General features: G+C 43.2%; 1 protein-coding gene across 1 annotated transcript in view; it reads left to right on the top strand.

The window, feature by feature from the left end:
* Positions 1–9,144, top strand: part of ARSJ (arylsulfatase family member J) — a 30,549-nt gene extending 21,405 nt beyond the window's left edge. The window contains exon 2 of the mRNA XM_050320691.1: positions 6,592–9,144. Within this exon, the coding sequence (XP_050176648.1) occupies positions 6,592–7,993 (1,402 nt within the window). The 3' untranslated portion in view covers positions 7,994–9,144. The remainder of the gene's footprint in view (positions 1–6,591) is intronic.
* Positions 9,145–16,578: the final 7,434 nt, after the last annotated feature.

The following is a 16,578-nucleotide window of genomic DNA, read 5'->3' on the forward strand; positions in this document are numbered from 1 at the left end:
GCGTCTCTTGGCTTCCAGCCCTCCCTCCCTTTCCAGTCAAGGTTATTCTTGTTGCTGATGATTCAGTGCCAGTAAATGTCAGCCCAGAAAACCAGCGATGTTGTTGAAAAGTCAAAATGCATTTTTTTCATCAGTCCAGATAAAGCTGTCCTTCATGTTTTCTGGGCTGCAGATTCTCTTGGAAAAGCTCTATCCCATTGCTCCAGTGGGTATCCTGCTCTCTTGGATTGCTGTGTGATACGCAGGGGTTGAAGGAAAAGATAATAATTTCCTTTTGATGCACGTGTGCATGGTTTACAATGAAGTTATATGATAGGCTGCAGTAGGTAGAACAAATGGAATAGCAAAGTTGAGATGAACAGAAACAATGATCCAAGTATATTTCTTAATTAATCAGCATTCCCAATGAACCTCCATGCTAGAAAAGGAGTTTCATGCATTAATTCATAGAATTAATTAACAGAATTAATTTTGACAGGGAGCAAAAATTTATCCAGAAGAGTATTCAATTGAAATTGATGGAATTATCCTTTTATTTAAATATCTACATATTGATTATGGGGGCCAGAATCTGTTCTGTAATAGATTCTTGCAGACAGCTGAGCTTGAGGCATCTCATAGAGCAGGATAATAGGAATATTATAAATACTAAAGAGGGAATTGTGACCATTGCCACTCGATTATCATACTCTCAAAATAATAATGTACCTCTGATTTTAAATTGGTGCCTTTTAGACTAATCTAAGGTTTCAGAAGACACTTAATGGCCTGTGATACACTTCAGCTCAATAAAGTGATGGAACCACGATGTTCTCCAATGTCACACTCAGAAATGGTGAGTTTATGTAGTTGTTCAATGATTAATAGGAAATTGTAGCTGTCACAAAGTTTGCATGTTGTGTGAAGGTATCTAAAACACCTGAGCTGCCTCTGAAGCACCGCATAATCCTCATTTTTTTTCAATGTCATAATGTCCTTTAGTTATAAAGCAAGAACCTCTCTCAAATGATGCCATATAAACCCACAATGTGGTAGTTGTTAAACTGCGTTTTACATCTTATCATTTTGTCCTGGGTCGTCCTTGTTGCCAATTCAAGGTCATTTGACAGCACTTAGGTTGATACAGGCTCCAAGTGCTGGAGGTATGAATAATACATAAGGGCAGCATGAATGCAGAAATGGTACTAAATGGCCGAAGTGAGGACTTTAATTAAAGACAATAACTGTTTGGCTGCTACCTCGAGGGCTGCCATCGACTATGTCATTTTTATGAGAGATGTTTTCCTATGAAAGGCAGTCATATAATGGATACCTTCCACATCCCTTGAGTGCAGTCGCTGAATCAATTCTTCCCAGATAAAGGTGAAATAATTTTCCTAAAAGCTCCCACAGAATTAGGAGTTTCAGCTGAATTTGTATATGATCTGAAAAGTATTCCACACATGTGCATGACAGGGTGGTAGGGGTTTTTTTTGTCGTGTAAACATGCCTGTGTCGTTAGCAATTAATGTATTCTTTTGGGCAGAATGAAGCAGGTTGAGGTTTGCCCTACCTGACCTTTACAAACCGGGATGTGCTGTGTCCCTGTCCTGGCAGCTCTTCCTTAACTTCAGGGACAGTGCACTTCTTTCCCTTGTGGTGATGAGGTGTGGTATCCCACGGGATCTGTCGCTGCAGAGAGCCCAGAATTCGGTGGCGAGGTCTGGCTTTGCGGTCGGCACGAGAAGCGTTTTGTCACGTTGTTTCCTCTGCGTGTCCCTCACATGCAGACATGAAACCGCCACGCCAATTATGCAATGACACACAATCCCCCCCTCTTTTTCTTAATGAGTAACAACACCCAGTGATAAAGCTGGAAGCTGTGCTCTGTTTCCACAGCTGCAGAGAGCCGGGAGCAGGGAAAACAATAGCTGCACATCCACATGTGCATTCCAGCTGCTGCCGGCTCCCACGTCCTCCTTATTATCCTTTCAGTCCTCCCATGCCAGCAGGTAAGTTGCCTCAGTGACAGGAAAGGTTGGTAGCAGATAAGCTGCCAGTTTAGTAATGTTTTGTAGAAAATCAGAGTTAGTGTATCACAATATTAATTGCAGCTTAATTTGTGGGGTTATTCAAACTTGAAACTTCTGCTTGAGTTTCGTTTTATGGTTTTTCTCTTTCCTGACACTGAACACCCCTTGGAGCCAGGGAGAGTAACCACCATCCAAAACCCTGAAAATAGGGCAAGATACAGAACCTTCCAAATGACATGTTTGCAATAGCACTGCCAGAGTGATAAAACAGTGAATAACCTGAGTTAGAGTTTTTCTGTAAATACTCCGTTTAGAAGTAGATATTTTTCCATGCTGATTTATAAGCCCATAAAAATTCAAGGAATACAGCTGAGGATGAAATGAATGTGTGTGTATGTCTGAGTGAGCACCTTAGGTTTGATTTACGTGGGACAACACAGTGAATGTCTGTGAAAGTTTGGAGTTTGCATTTGATCTTTAATGTTGCATTTGCTTGTCTGATCCATCTACACTTGTAATCCTCCTTCTCCCCAAAATCTTAGAGTTACAAGCCGGAAGATAAAAACAGTTAAATGATAGATTAAATATAGAGAAGTGTGTTTCTCTGGCATACATTGAACATTGACAGAAGACTTGAGCAGAGGAAATGTTCCAAGGGACATGTTTGGATTCACCCAGGAGATTTTCCTCTTGAAATCTAAAATTAGAATTCTTAGAATTCTTTGATTCTAAGTCTCTTTTTCATCCTTGTTCTTGTTTTAGTTTTAAAATCCTCAGCATATTCCATGTAAAACATTTAGGTTTTATGGCAAATATTTCTAATGGAGAATGATTTTCATGTGATCCTTTCATGTCAATCCATGTCCAATGTGTCCATGATCAGGAGTTTTGCATCCCTCTGCCCTGCTCTTCAGCAGCCTGGTTGGAAGGCTGAAAGCAGAAGAACCCCTCAGCAGCTTCTGCTTCCCTCACAAGAACCTTGCAGAGCTCAAAGCAGCTTTGAGGTGAAAAAGAGTGAGCATTTTTTAATTTAAAATATTCTTTTCTGAATCCTGGGCTGGAGTTTATTATTTTAAACACTGAGGGGTTTTTTTTTAACATATCCTGAGCTGTGCAAGCATAAGAAAAATACATTTTCCATATGCCCTAGCTAGAGCAGTGCTAGCAAAAGCTATTGAAATTAGAAACTTCCAACTGAGCTTCTTTGTTAATCTTCAGTGAGCCTTAGAAGAATCTCAGTTTGAAGACAATTAATGCAGTATTTGAACATTGTGAAAGCTTGAAATCAGTAGTGTTGTACATGCACATTACAGAATTAAAAACATCCCAGCTTCTTCCTCAGTGCAGAACCCACCCTGAAGTTAAGGGGGAGAACACTCACCAGGAAACTCCTGTTGGAAAGGGGTATCATGAGCTCACACTTGGGATGGAGGATTTATTTGCTTATTTATTTATTTTAAGAAACCTCTGAAACATTCCTCTTGGCATCCAAGAGGCAGAGGGCCTATGAAGTCATCAGGATGCTCCCTCTGGGAGGCTGCTGCTTTCAAGTCTCCACTACAAACAAGTAAACAGCGCGGTGTGTCCGTCAGCCAGCGCCCAGCAGCTGCCCTGGCAGGGCTTTTACTGCAAACATCTGAGCAACCACACCAGCAAAATGAAAACAGGAGTGGAAACTGCACTGAGACATCCCCACGTAGCGAGGAGAAATTAATTTTAAATGTGCATCGCATTAGCTGGACGTTTTGCAGAGGGGCAGGGAAAAGGAGAGCATGGCACGTGCTTATCAAGTACTCCCAAGTCTTGAACCCCTGCTCTTTATACAGACTATTGTCACTTTATTACCTGTGTGTAAATAGTGCCCACAAAGATTGAAGTCTAAAAACCAATGAAATTAGATCCTCTGGCCTGTCAGCATTTTACTTACATTGGACTGGTTGCTAGTGTTGAAATTGTAATAATGAATTCCAGGCTATTCAGAGCCCTAACTTGCTTTTTGCATTTGGGATTAAATTCAACAGATTTATTTTAAAGGATCAGCTGAACTTGTGGTAGAAAGTGATGAAATCCATAGGATGTATCTCACAGACATTTTATGGCAGTTGGGAGGTTGTGACTTTATCTTCCAGAAAACTCCCCCAAAATCAGCATCTGCCTCTTATTCCCTTTATGTTTTGCCTTGTTCAGTTTTTTTCCTCGTGCAGAGTCTAAATACAGTTCCAAAATAGTCGTGTTGAGACGCTTTTCCTGTTGCTATTAATGCCATTTGCTTCCATATCATCACTGTCGTTTGCTCAGATTACTTTGCTTTCCCATGAGTGCTCTGCAAGTCCTTTGAAAATGAAATACTTTCACTGAAAAAGTAATATTGGCACATAATGGATCAATTAGGAAGGCATGTGGCACAGAAAGTGAACAAGTCCTAGCCATTTTTGCAGCAGTGAAAAACATTCTGATAATCAGGTTGATATTTCTTTGAAGCATTTCTACCCTTGAAATCTTTTGACTTAAAACTGATTGGTTTGCAGATCCCTTTTTGCACGTATGAGCATAAAAATTTGCTTGTCTATTTGTCTGTGTGCCTATAGGTATATTCAGAAGCACAGCTGTGCCAGAAATAGCACACAGGCACACACACATATGGCAAACACACCAAAGTCTCATGCAAGAAGGCAGCAGCAGAGAATATACGTGCATTTATATTTATATTTATATGTTATATGTGCATTGTTGCCAGCAGATTGAATAACTGAGCGCACCACTGAATCAAGATGCAGTGCTGTGAATGCCTGTGTGACTGAGGCTAACTCTTGATGTTTTTTGGTTGAAAATTTCCCAGATTAACAGTGTAGGAATTTCATGCTTGGATCTCTAGCTGAAAAGGCCTTCACTGGGGAATCTGCGTGGTGCTTTAGGAATTCTTTATGGGAATTAACTTTGTGTGACTATCCTGATTTCTGGGTAGGCGTTGTCAAGAGACAAATTGGTTTGCAACGTGTCACAAATTCTGTTGCCTTGTTCCCCCCAGGCTCAGCTTCTGTGTAGAGGAGAAGTGTCACTACAGCATCCCCTTAGAGAAAATCCTGACTTCCAGCAAAATTAGCTTATCAGGGGAGAAAGTGCCCCACTGGAATTAGGGGCTGATCTTGAGACTGGGGACAATGTTAGTGTTGAGAAAGCAGAAGCTCCTTACTAAAATAGCAGGGTGGGGGCAAGGACTTTTCCAGCTGGATCAAAAAATGGGAATTTACTGAAAGGATTTATTAAGGCAGAAGAAAGAAAAGGGGAAGGAAATGAAATGCCTTGTGGACAAAGTTCCCTGAGGACTCTCAAAGATGGAATGAACTGAACTGCATGGTTTCCTGATGGGAGTTTACCTGTTTTTGAGAGGAGAATGTTGCAGCAGAATCACGGGAAGGATGTGGGTATTTGTGTGTGCGTGATATTTCTTTCTTAAAAGCCACGTGTAGGTGCCAGAAACCCATCATTCTGAGAGTGTGCTTTAACTCCAGTGCAGTATCTCCTGTGTCGGCACCAGCTGTGAGTTTGGGGACAATTGGGTGGCTGGGCTCCAGGTCCCCAAACTGTTCCCAGAGACAATGCTCTGAAAAGGGGCCAGGGAGGCGAAGCAAAGCGGCAGCTCTGCAGCATGTTTAGTCCAGTGCGACACCCAAAGCTTCTGCAATGAATTAGTTAGGCCAGAGCTTCTGGTTCCGTGGAAATTAGTTCAAGAATTAAGTGGGAGTTACACAATTCCTGCAGATTGCCAGGCACTAAAGACAGCTATGGCGCCTTCTAAGATCTTGGCCAGGAAGCCATCGTATAAAAGCAGGATTTAAGTTATTTATGGACAGGCAGAGCCTAATGTTTTTAATTTTCTAGATAGCTCAGGAGGCCAATCAGATTGGCAACTCCAGCAGAAAGTGTCAGGAAGTCCCAACTCCTGCTACCAGGAATGAATTCAAAGCGGTTTGGGGGAAGATTCGCAGTATTGGTGGACCTGGCTGTTCTGTTTGTGCCTGAGAATTCAATCTATTTTCACACTCAGGGAGAAGCTGCCTTTGGTTTACAATCTGCTATTCCATTCTATTTTTTAGCGTTGAAGTGATAGAAACATATTTGTCCTTGATTTTTGATACTTATTGCTGCCCATGCCGGGTTCGTTTTCTAATCATATGGAGGCCATATGTATTCTTTACACATAGACTGTGCTACACTGCAGAATTTATTATCCCATCCTTTAACTACACTGCTCTTACATGCTCAAAGTCCAGCATTTTTATATGCTGTAGATGTGTTTACCGCTGGCAAGTTACGAGGCATTGTAAAAACTGTATTTATCCACATCATTTTCTATAATCATTGCTAAATGGAGACATGTGAAAGCTTTCTGTGGAGGAAAACAGGCTGCCTGTAAATACCTGTGCTCCCGTATTTGATGTACAAGCTCTGAAATATTCCCAGAGAAGGTTGCTGCATGCACAGGAGTATCTTCTGTTACATTTGTGCACGTGGGTGTCCACACAGCTGAGCCTTTCCTCCACTGCCCCATCTGATGCCTGTCTCCTCCCGCCTCCAGGTACCAGATCCACACGGGCCTCCAGCACTCCATCATCCGGCCGACCCAGCCCAACTGCTTACCTCTGGATAACGTCACGCTACCTCAGAAGCTGAAGGAGGTTGGGTACTCGACGCACATGGTGGGCAAGTGGCACCTGGGCTTTTACCGCCGGGAGTGCATGCCCACGCAGAGGGGCTTCGACTCCTTCTTCGGCTCCCTGCTGGGCAGCGGCGACTATTACACGCACTTCAAATGCGACAGCCCGGGCATCTGCGGCTACGACCTGTACGAGAACGACAACGCCGCCTGGGACCACGACACCGGCATCTACTCCACGCAGATGTACACGCAGAAGGTGCAGCAAATCCTGGCTTCTCACGACCCCGGGAAGCCCATCTTCCTGTACATCGCTTACCAAGCCGTCCACTCGCCCCTTCAGGCGCCGGGCAGGTATTTTGAACATTACCGGTCGATCAATAACATCAACAGGCGGAGGTACGCGGCGATGCTGGCCTGCCTGGACGAAGCCATCGACAACGTGACCCTCGCTCTAAAGAAGTATGGGTACTATGAGAATAGCATTATCATCTATTCCTCGGATAACGGTGGGCAGCCAATGGCCGGAGGAAGCAACTGGCCTCTCCGAGGGAGCAAAGGGACCTATTGGGAAGGAGGCATCCGCGCCGTTGGGTTTGTCCATAGCCCCCTTCTGAAAAACAAAGGGTCTGTGTGTAAGGAGCTGGTGCACATCACGGACTGGTTCCCCACCTTGATCACGCTGGCGGAAGGGCAGATCGATGAAGACATCCAGCTGGACGGCTACGACATCTGGGAAACCATCAGCGAAGGCAGGCGCTCTCCGCGGGTGGATATCCTGCACAACATCGACCCCATTTACACCAAAGCCAAAAACGGCTCCTGGGCCGCGGGCTATGGCATCTGGAACACCGCCATCCAATCCGCCATCAGAGTGAACCACTGGAAACTACTGACGGGAAACCCGGGCTACAGCGACTGGGTGCCCCCGCAGGCCTTCAGCAACGCGGGCCCCAACCGCTGGCACAACGAGCGCATCTCCTGGTCCGCCGGGAAAACCGTGTGGCTCTTCAACATCACCGCCGACCCCTACGAGCGGGTGGACCTCTCCGCCAGGTACCCGGACGTGGTGAAGCAGCTCTTGCGGAGGCTCTCGCAGTTCAATAAGACCGCGGTTCCCGTCCGGTACCCACCGAAGGACCCTCGGAGTAACCCCAAGCTGAACGGAGGAGTGTGGGGGCCGTGGTTTAAGGAGGACGAAAAGAAAAAGAAGTCGGATAAAAGCAAAGGTGCGAATAAGCAGAAGAAGAACAAGAACAAGAAAAAAGCAAACAGGAAAAAGGGGCAGTCGTTCCCTTGCCGGTCACGTCTTGCCGGTGGGTAGACTCTGAGCAACCTCTTTGGCCGAGCCTGAGTCGGCTTGGACCAACTGTCTTGAACTTCTGACGAACAGACTAGAAATGCCAGTTCTGCACTATGGATGAAAGTTGTCATCTTTGAATTTTTTGCTCTGATTTCACCAGCACAAGGTATCTCAACACCCTGAGAGTCCACGTGACAGACTTTCTCCTCCACAGGATGAATGGTCCTCACCCATCACTGCCACATTCCAGACAACAGCAGCGATAACACCTCATTTCAGGAAACTCTGCTTTGATGGACAAATGGTGCTTCCTTTCCTTAATTAGTAGGAATCTTTGGAGAGGATGGAGATGTTAATGGCAGATGTTCTCTAAAGGAAAGATGATTCAGAAAGAGAAAGGAAAACCAAAACCTCTGTGGGTCAGTAAGTGTTAGTCAGCAACCTATGATGTTTTTGATACAACACAGCAAAAATACGAAGCCATCAGGGTAACTTCTTAGAGGTGCTGGGAAGGGGGGGCATGATAGGAGGAAAGCTGCTTTGAATTAGATTTTGTCTGTCTTAAATAAATCTGAAACATTTTTAACATTTCCTAGATGTGCTAAGCTCCCCCCATTTGCAGTAAAACACATGACCAGCTAGCACACCCCACATATAATTTATTGTAGGCATAGACAAAAACACATCGCCAGAGTGAATGTACTATTTAAACACTTTAACATAACTATGCAACAATATATAAAAGACATAATTTATTTTACAGCACGATCCTTATTCCTCTCCCGTTAAAACTTCCTGGCTGATGCAAAGTACCCCTTTGGGTGCCAGGGTTCTTTGGGGGGTTTTAACTTTGCTTTTTTACTTTGATTTCCAGCCTGTCATTCAGAGTTTTATTTAACAGATCCATATCCTCAGAGTACTGTAAACCAAGGAAATACTGTATACACTGCTAGGATGAGGAAGGAGAACGATTCAGGTGCGTCATTGCATTGTGTATTTGCCTCCAGTGGTTTTGAATGTAACAAAGGGTTTATTTAATTTAGGAGTCATGTGAATACTGTTCAGTTGCTGTACAGAAGCTAGGCCATCTTGCTGTTCGGGGGGAAAATTCTACTTTAAACCTTTTATTTATGTACCTATTAAAATAGTTTATTTTTATGGCATTCATAAAAGTAGTCTGCCTCTTTTTTGCATCCAAGATGGCAATTCTGGCCTAATTTATTTTAAACAAACTCGGGTGAGATTTTTTTATTACTATTATTTTTGGTGTAGGAATGTTTTATGACATTCTGCTTCTGAAACAGAATTTCTTCCTCCAGTATGTTTATCATTTGAGACATGCTTCAAACTTTACCCTTTTCCAAGGTGTCTGCACAGATGATGGATGCACAGACTGGCTGCACATTCCTGGAGATCTGGGGTAATTGATACAATACATACACACATATGAGTTTCAAGATGAATTATGTTAAGTAAAATTGATGGTTCATTTGTTGCATAGCTGTAACATATTTTGGTAGAATTTCAAATAAGCCTGCTTTTCAACGATGTCTCACTTGACTCAGAAATCACATTTATGTTGATGGATTACAGTTGAAACATTCCTAAAACCAGTGCAGGCAGAAATCTGAATGATGTCCAACGCTCCGACACCTCCTGACCTTCTTAAAAGGGAACTAACTGCAGGTATGTGCTGCCAAACCCCAGCAAATGGCATATTTTCAGCTATAAAGCAGCATAAAGCTGTCATTAACAGAAACATGGAAACAAGTCAGTCAGATTTTGGAGTTACTTCTGTAATGAATATACTGGGGAGAACACAGAAATGGACTTCTTGAGTAGTTACATATAAATAATTATTGTAAAGGGATGATGTCTATCTGCCTAAGCGGTTAATATTGTCACTTCTTTTTCATACTGTGTGGCCCTCCAGAAGATGAATTAACTTACTATTCAGTGAGTAATCAGGAACTCAGATATTCTCTAATTTCTCACTTTTTCTTTTCTTTTTTTTTTTTTTTTATGTGCCAGTGATGTCCCTTAAAAGAAATGAGAATAATGTCTTGAGATATTATACTGGAAAATGTGATGTATAAAATTCATGCCTGTGAGAAAATGTGCTTCATTTTCCAAGGTCATTTTAAAAAGACCAGAATTAGGTGTGTAAGCTAAGCTATATATAGAGGTGGACTGAGATGTTTTAATTTATTTTGGCATGATAGCAACAAGGCAGTGTGATAAAGTGTCACCCTCATAGAATCAATTATTGCCCTTTCCCGTGAAAGTTTTATGGTGGCTTTGGCTTTTATTGGACCAAAGCAACCAGAGAGCATTATTCTCTGACAGTATTTTATTCTGTAATTATTCATATCTGTTCTCTCTCAGGCAAAATGGGAGTCCTTGAAAGTAACTGGTGCAAGGCAGAACAGTGGGCCGGTTCTCTGTGTGTTAAATAAATGTGGCACAAGAGTAAGTGTTTGTCGAGTACATAAGAGGAGTACTCAAATTCCCCTTGAATTTGATACTTTGAGGCAGTATAGGGCAAAAGTTGGGTTCAGAGTGGGTAAGAAAATAAGAAATATAAGAAAATACCCACGACTTGGAAGCTTTCCTGAATATTTTGCTGAAAAGCTCCTGATGTAAAAGATGTCGTGTCTGCTCTTGTTTTTTTTTCACTGCATCAATGCAGAGGTTTCCAGTTTTTGGTGATGCTGTGCAGCTCTCAAACCTGGCTTTTTGTTGACAGAGCTGTAAGTAGCTCATCCACTCTCACGGCAGGATTCCTCGGGTTATTTATGGCTGCAGATGTGTTACGTGCCCAACCTCAGGGAAGGTTGGATAGGTAATCACTGGAAAAGAGATCTCAAAAAAGACTGGAGGTGGGAGCAAAGTGGAGACGATTTACTGATGATTTTGAAGTTGTGTCAAGCCTTCTCCACATGCCCTCTGGGCATGGTCAAGTAGTAACTCTGATCCTGTCTTAGTGACAAGCCACACCTTCGGGAGGATCAGCCTGAGCAGGGAGACAATATTTCTTCCTTGTTTTTTATCAGATTTTCTCAATTTTGTTTTAAAGCTCTTCTGAATTAATTTTCTAATGGTAAGATAATTTTATCATCATCAACTACTTCTTAAATTTTGTTATCAACAACTTTATTGTTATTGTTATTACTACTACTATTATTATTATTGTTGGTGGTGGTGTGTGGTTGTTATTATTTAGTTTGACATGAAGTTGGAGGCAAAGCACTCTCCTGACTAAAGACCAGCGGAAAGCAGTGCCAGGAGCAGTGAGTAAATCAGAACTGGCAGGTTTTGTGAGGGTCATGCTGTGAGATATGAGGGAATGTCCATGTGGTTGTGCAGCTCAGTCATGGAATATGAGTTGGCCTAACTGATGGAATTATTAGAGTCTGAGACATCCCAAAGGCTCTTATACTTGCTGGGGACATGAGGATTTTTAGAAAGAGAATTAGGCCTTTAAATCTAGCAATTTTCTGTTCCCCACTGGAAGCAATGGGCACTGATTGGATTTCAAGCCAGTGGCAGGGGACTCACGTTTCTATCCGTGCAGGATTCTACATGATGGGTTATCCATGGTACTGTCTAGACAACATTGAAACCTGGGGTTTTTTGTGGTCACACTGCACAGAACAAGCTGCTTTTTCTTTCTCTCTGTTTCATGTGCTACACGTTCAGCAACGACCACTGACACTCTTACCCAGCCACCCGCACTGCGCTGCCCCAGGGGGTTTCGGGGAGGGTTGGTTGAGTCACACTGGGTAGGAGAAACCACAAAGTTTCAGGGGGCTCAATACCAAACTTTTACATGCAAACTTCAGAACGTTAAGGTAGAATAAGGCGCTTGGCAAATTTTAAAACAAAGTCCGCACAAAGTGTTCACAAACTTCACAACTTTACACTTCACAAACTTTAACTTGGCAAACTTTAACTTATCCAGATGCAGCAAGGCACGCACTAAAGCCCTGACTGGAAATTTTTACTCTGGCTTACGATATATTTTTATATATGCCATTTTGGGGCAGGCCATGGATCAGGCCGCCATTTAGGGTCATTCTTGGGCTCACTCTGCCATTTTGTGACAGACCTTGGGCTCACTCCGCCATTTTGGGGTCGACCATGGGCTCAGGCCACCATTTTGTGACAGGGCATGGTTCAGTCCGCCATTTTGGGGCCGGCCAGGGTCACTACGCCATCTTGGGGCAGACCATGGATCAGTCTGCCATCTTGGGGCAGGCCATGGGTCACTTCGCCATCTTGGGACAGGCCATGGGTCACTCCGCCATTTTGGGGCTGACCAGGGTCAGTCCGCCATTTTGGGGCCAGCCGTGGGTCACTCCACCATTTTGTGACAGGGCATGGGCTCACTCTGCCATTCTGGGGGCGGCCAGGGTCACTCCGCCATTTTGGGGCAGGCTATGGGGTCACTCTGCCCTTTTGGGACAGGCCATTAATCAGTCCGCCATTTTGGGAACTGTCAGAGTCACTCTGCCATTTTGGGGACGGCCATGGGTCAGTCCGCCATTTTGGGGACGACCATGGGTCACTCCGCCATTTTGTGACAGGTCATGGGCTCACGCCGCCATTTTGGGGCAGGCCATTAATCAGTCTACCATTTGGGGACGGCCATGGGTCACTCCGCCATTTTGTGACAGGACATGGGCTCACTCCACCATTTTGGGGACGGCCAGGGTCACGCCACCATTTTGGGGCCGGCCAGGGTCAGTCCACCATTTTGGGGCAGGCTATGGGGTCACTCCACCATTTTGTGACAGGCCATGGGGTCACTCCGCCATTTTGTGACAGGTCATGGGGTTGGCCGCTGCCATTCCAGTGTGGACCAGAGGCTGACAAAGGCTCAAGGGAATGGGGATGGAGGAGTGGCTGTCCCATCTACGCAGAACTCACCCTGTTCCCCCACACACTTCCCACGTGGTTGTTTTGAGCCACTCAACCATTCCTCTGGTCTCCTACATGCATTTACCACTTATAAAGAACAGCGTTTAGGAAATAAAATAAGAATGGACTTGATGGTAACATTTCTTTTAATTGAAGGAGCTTATTTGGTTCTTGACAAAGAATGAGGGTAGTTTCCACAATGCATTTAGACAAAAGAAATATGCCTGAATTCTCCTTAAACTACGAGGAGATACTAAATTCCTCACAGAGGAATTTTTCGGTGCAAATGGGGGTGCTGGATCTACCAGCTTCTGCTCCAAAGGTGGTTCAGGAAATCTCTGAAGAAAGAAATGGAGAAAATAGCTTTTAGTATGTTTTATAGTATGATTTTTTTTTTCAGATAAGGAGATGTATGAACAAAGGCCTGTATCTTTGCTGACTATTGGTGTACATTATACACAAGTCCTGGAAAAAATACTTGTTGATTTTCAGTATGTACCATTCCCAGACTAACAACAGGTTCCTTTTGTCTTCTGGCTTTATACCCAGTGAATATTCATCAGCGATGTTCAAGCAAAGTGAGTAAAATCTAGTTTACTTCATACTACAGATGCTATAAAATATATTCTCAGTGTTAGGTCCACTTGCCCAAAAAATAATGTTAGCTCAGAGAAAGTCACTGGAACATACAATGTGCCTGTTGACTATTGGCTTAATGAACTGTACTCTCAGGGCAGCAATAACTTCTCTGGCTGCTCTCGGTCTTTTATTTTCTCCTTTACTAGAACAGGCAAAGAATGTGTATTCCCAAGAGGAAAAAAAGAGCATAAGATTTAATTTAGCAGTTAAATTACACAAACTGCACTTCAGCATCCCATTCCTGTTCAGAGGAGTACTCAGTGATGTACTTGATTTCCTTTCTGTGGAACATAAGTCAAGGTCTTGATGAAGTGGAGGATTTGTGTCAAAGGCAGACCAGTGTGAAAACACAAAAATGTTCTCTTTCCCTGAATTATGCTTGTTTTCACCTCTGCCAAGCAAGTTAATAGCAATAACTATAAATACAGATAACAGCATGAAAGAAGATATAATGCAGTGCCTGGATTTGAATTAATGTTGCAGCAAAGGTACAATCCATGATACGGTTAAAAGTTATTTACTAAAATTCCATTCACTTCAGTTATAATCAGGGCAGTGTTGCTGAAGTTTAGCTTGTGACTGAAGTAACAGAATTGATTAATGGTTGTTATTGCGAATTTCCATAGCGAGGGGAGAACAGGGTCCTGAAATGTCATACCAACATTGCCTGAAAGATACATTTTTGTAATTCCTTATAAACATCAGAGTCTTGGTAAAAGTCAAGTATTTAATCACCTGAAATTAGTGCAGGCTGTGATGTTTGTTGTTGCTCTAGGTTTGCTTAAAAAGATCCCTTTAGAGCATTACTTGGCAAGGGCACGTTTATTCCTCCTTTAAATGTGGTTTTGCTTCCACTTGTTAAGCTTACACAGCTCAGAACTGCAGCAGGAGGAAGAGGGACTTTAGGAGTAGGAATGGCTCTTTATTATTGGTATAAAGGGGGCATTTTGGAAAAGGACATCACTAGGATCAGAATCCAGCACGTTTGGAGAGATTTGCCAAAGTCTAATGCATTAGACTAATTAATTCCTTTCAGAAAACCAAGATGTATTTGTATTTTTCAAGATGGCTGGAGAAAGAGAGGAAATGTGGCCCTGTGAGAAGATGAAGAGTACCAAGCTGTGACTGCTGTCATATTTTGAATGAAGAAATTGCAAGTTGCTTAGAAGGAACATTTTGGGAGAGTGAACTGTATGTCATTAAAGAAATATTTCATCTATCATCATCTGGTTTTCTTCTTATAAAACCCAACCTTCAAAGCTCTAAATATTGGCAAAACTTGAAGGTCAAGGGCGTAACGAGTAATTTCTTACCTCTGGGCAACACTTGTAAAAGTCTTTCTCTGACAGCATACCTTACTGATAGTAATTGGTTCCAGTTTTATTGGGGTTTTCTTTAGCAGATTCCATTACATTTTGTCACTCTGGATGGAGGGAATGCAGTCAGTGCTGATAAAGAGCATATTGGAGCTTTTGGGTCAGTGGAGTTTATCTTTAGCAAATCATTTGGGCTCTTAAGTGATCCCTAAGCAATCTCTTAGCCAGACCCTTTTCTAATACACTTAAATAATTGATCTCCTATTACTATGTGGCTATGGGATGGAGGATTTGAAAGAAATCCACAAAGAAGGATTTGCCAAAGTACAGAGGGAGCTCACAGCCCTGGCCTTCTGCCCTGATGACTTCAGCAACTCACAACCTTTTGTCTTTAGACATGCTTTCTTTGAGATTTTTACTGCCACCAGATAATTTTTGCTCTCCTCTTTGCAAGTAAAAAGGCTACATGATTAATTCTGCTTTCAGCATCGGATGTGAAAGCCTGCTTTGGAACCCCCCTGCGTGGAATGGCAGCAGAGAAGAACAAGAAGTGCCTGGTCTGTGTCAGGAGGAACAGGCTGTGCTGTTTCCAGGGCTCTCCTCAGCCTCCCACGGCCACAGAGTCCTTAACAGCAGTCATTAAAGTTGCTAACGTGTGAATATGCCAAGCGCCGATGGTTATCCCAGCTAATGAGCGAGTGGAGATGAAGTGGTGCCCTTTGTGGTTCCTGGCCTTCTCTCCCGTCCCTTTCTCACTCCCACACACTGCCTGAACTGGTGGGATGCTTGTGCTGAAATCAGTGGAAGATTCTCAGCAGGCTGAGATCTCACTGACATCTGTTTCCTTCCCATCCATGCCAGCAGAGACCAGCATGAGGACTTGTACCGGGAGACAGTCCTTGAAGTCTGGCTAAAACCTTTCTCCTGTTAGTCATGGTTGTTCCTCAGAGCCACGCAGGTAACATCTCCTGCAACATAATCCTAAATTCAGCTAAATTCATAGGCAGATAACAACAGTTTGCATTGTCCTGTCTATTTATACAGTAGCCTTGTGAAACGCACAGATGTCTTGCTAAAGACACAGGGTTCAGGTTGCCATTTCCTATCTTTAATTCCCACTTCATTACTCAGACCCGTGAAATCCTATTTAACTAGAAAGTAACTGTTTCTTGAACTAACACGAAGAAAAACATCCAGTTCTGATTTAAATCAGAAAAATGTGAAGTATCTATTACTTCCCATTGAAAAAGTCTTGCAACAGTTAATATGTGAGTTAATACTGAGTTAATATGCCTTCTTTCTAATTAGATTTTTTGTCTGGCTACAGATTCCAGCCTTATGTTATTTTTATCCCCAAGACAAAGAGTCCTTTGGCACCTGCTGTTTTCCTGTTAGGATTGTACATCTGTATTCCAACATATCATTTTTTTTTAGAAGCTGAGCAGATTGGCTCCACGGAATCTGATCATTGCATGGCACTTTCTCCAGTTCCCCAGTGCAAGTTGAGGCTTTTTTTGCACACCTTCTCCAGATTTTCAGTAGGCTGTGAAAAATGTGGACATCAAAAGTGAATAAAATATTCCCATATTAGTGTCACTCCAACTCTATTGAGGAATATTCCCTTCTGAGGAGAAAGGAGCACTCCTCAGACTCTGCCCTGTGGGCTGCACTGAGCCTAGAGCATCCCCTGCTGCTCCGGCCTTGGGATGGCACTCCCAGGCGGGGAAATGC

Source organism: Myiozetetes cayanensis, unplaced genomic scaffold, assembly GCF_022539395.1.
Source record: "Myiozetetes cayanensis isolate MyiCay16 unplaced genomic scaffold, myiCay2020 scf24, whole genome shotgun sequence".
Classification (NCBI taxonomy): domain Eukaryota; kingdom Metazoa; phylum Chordata; class Aves; order Passeriformes; family Tyrannidae; genus Myiozetetes; species Myiozetetes cayanensis.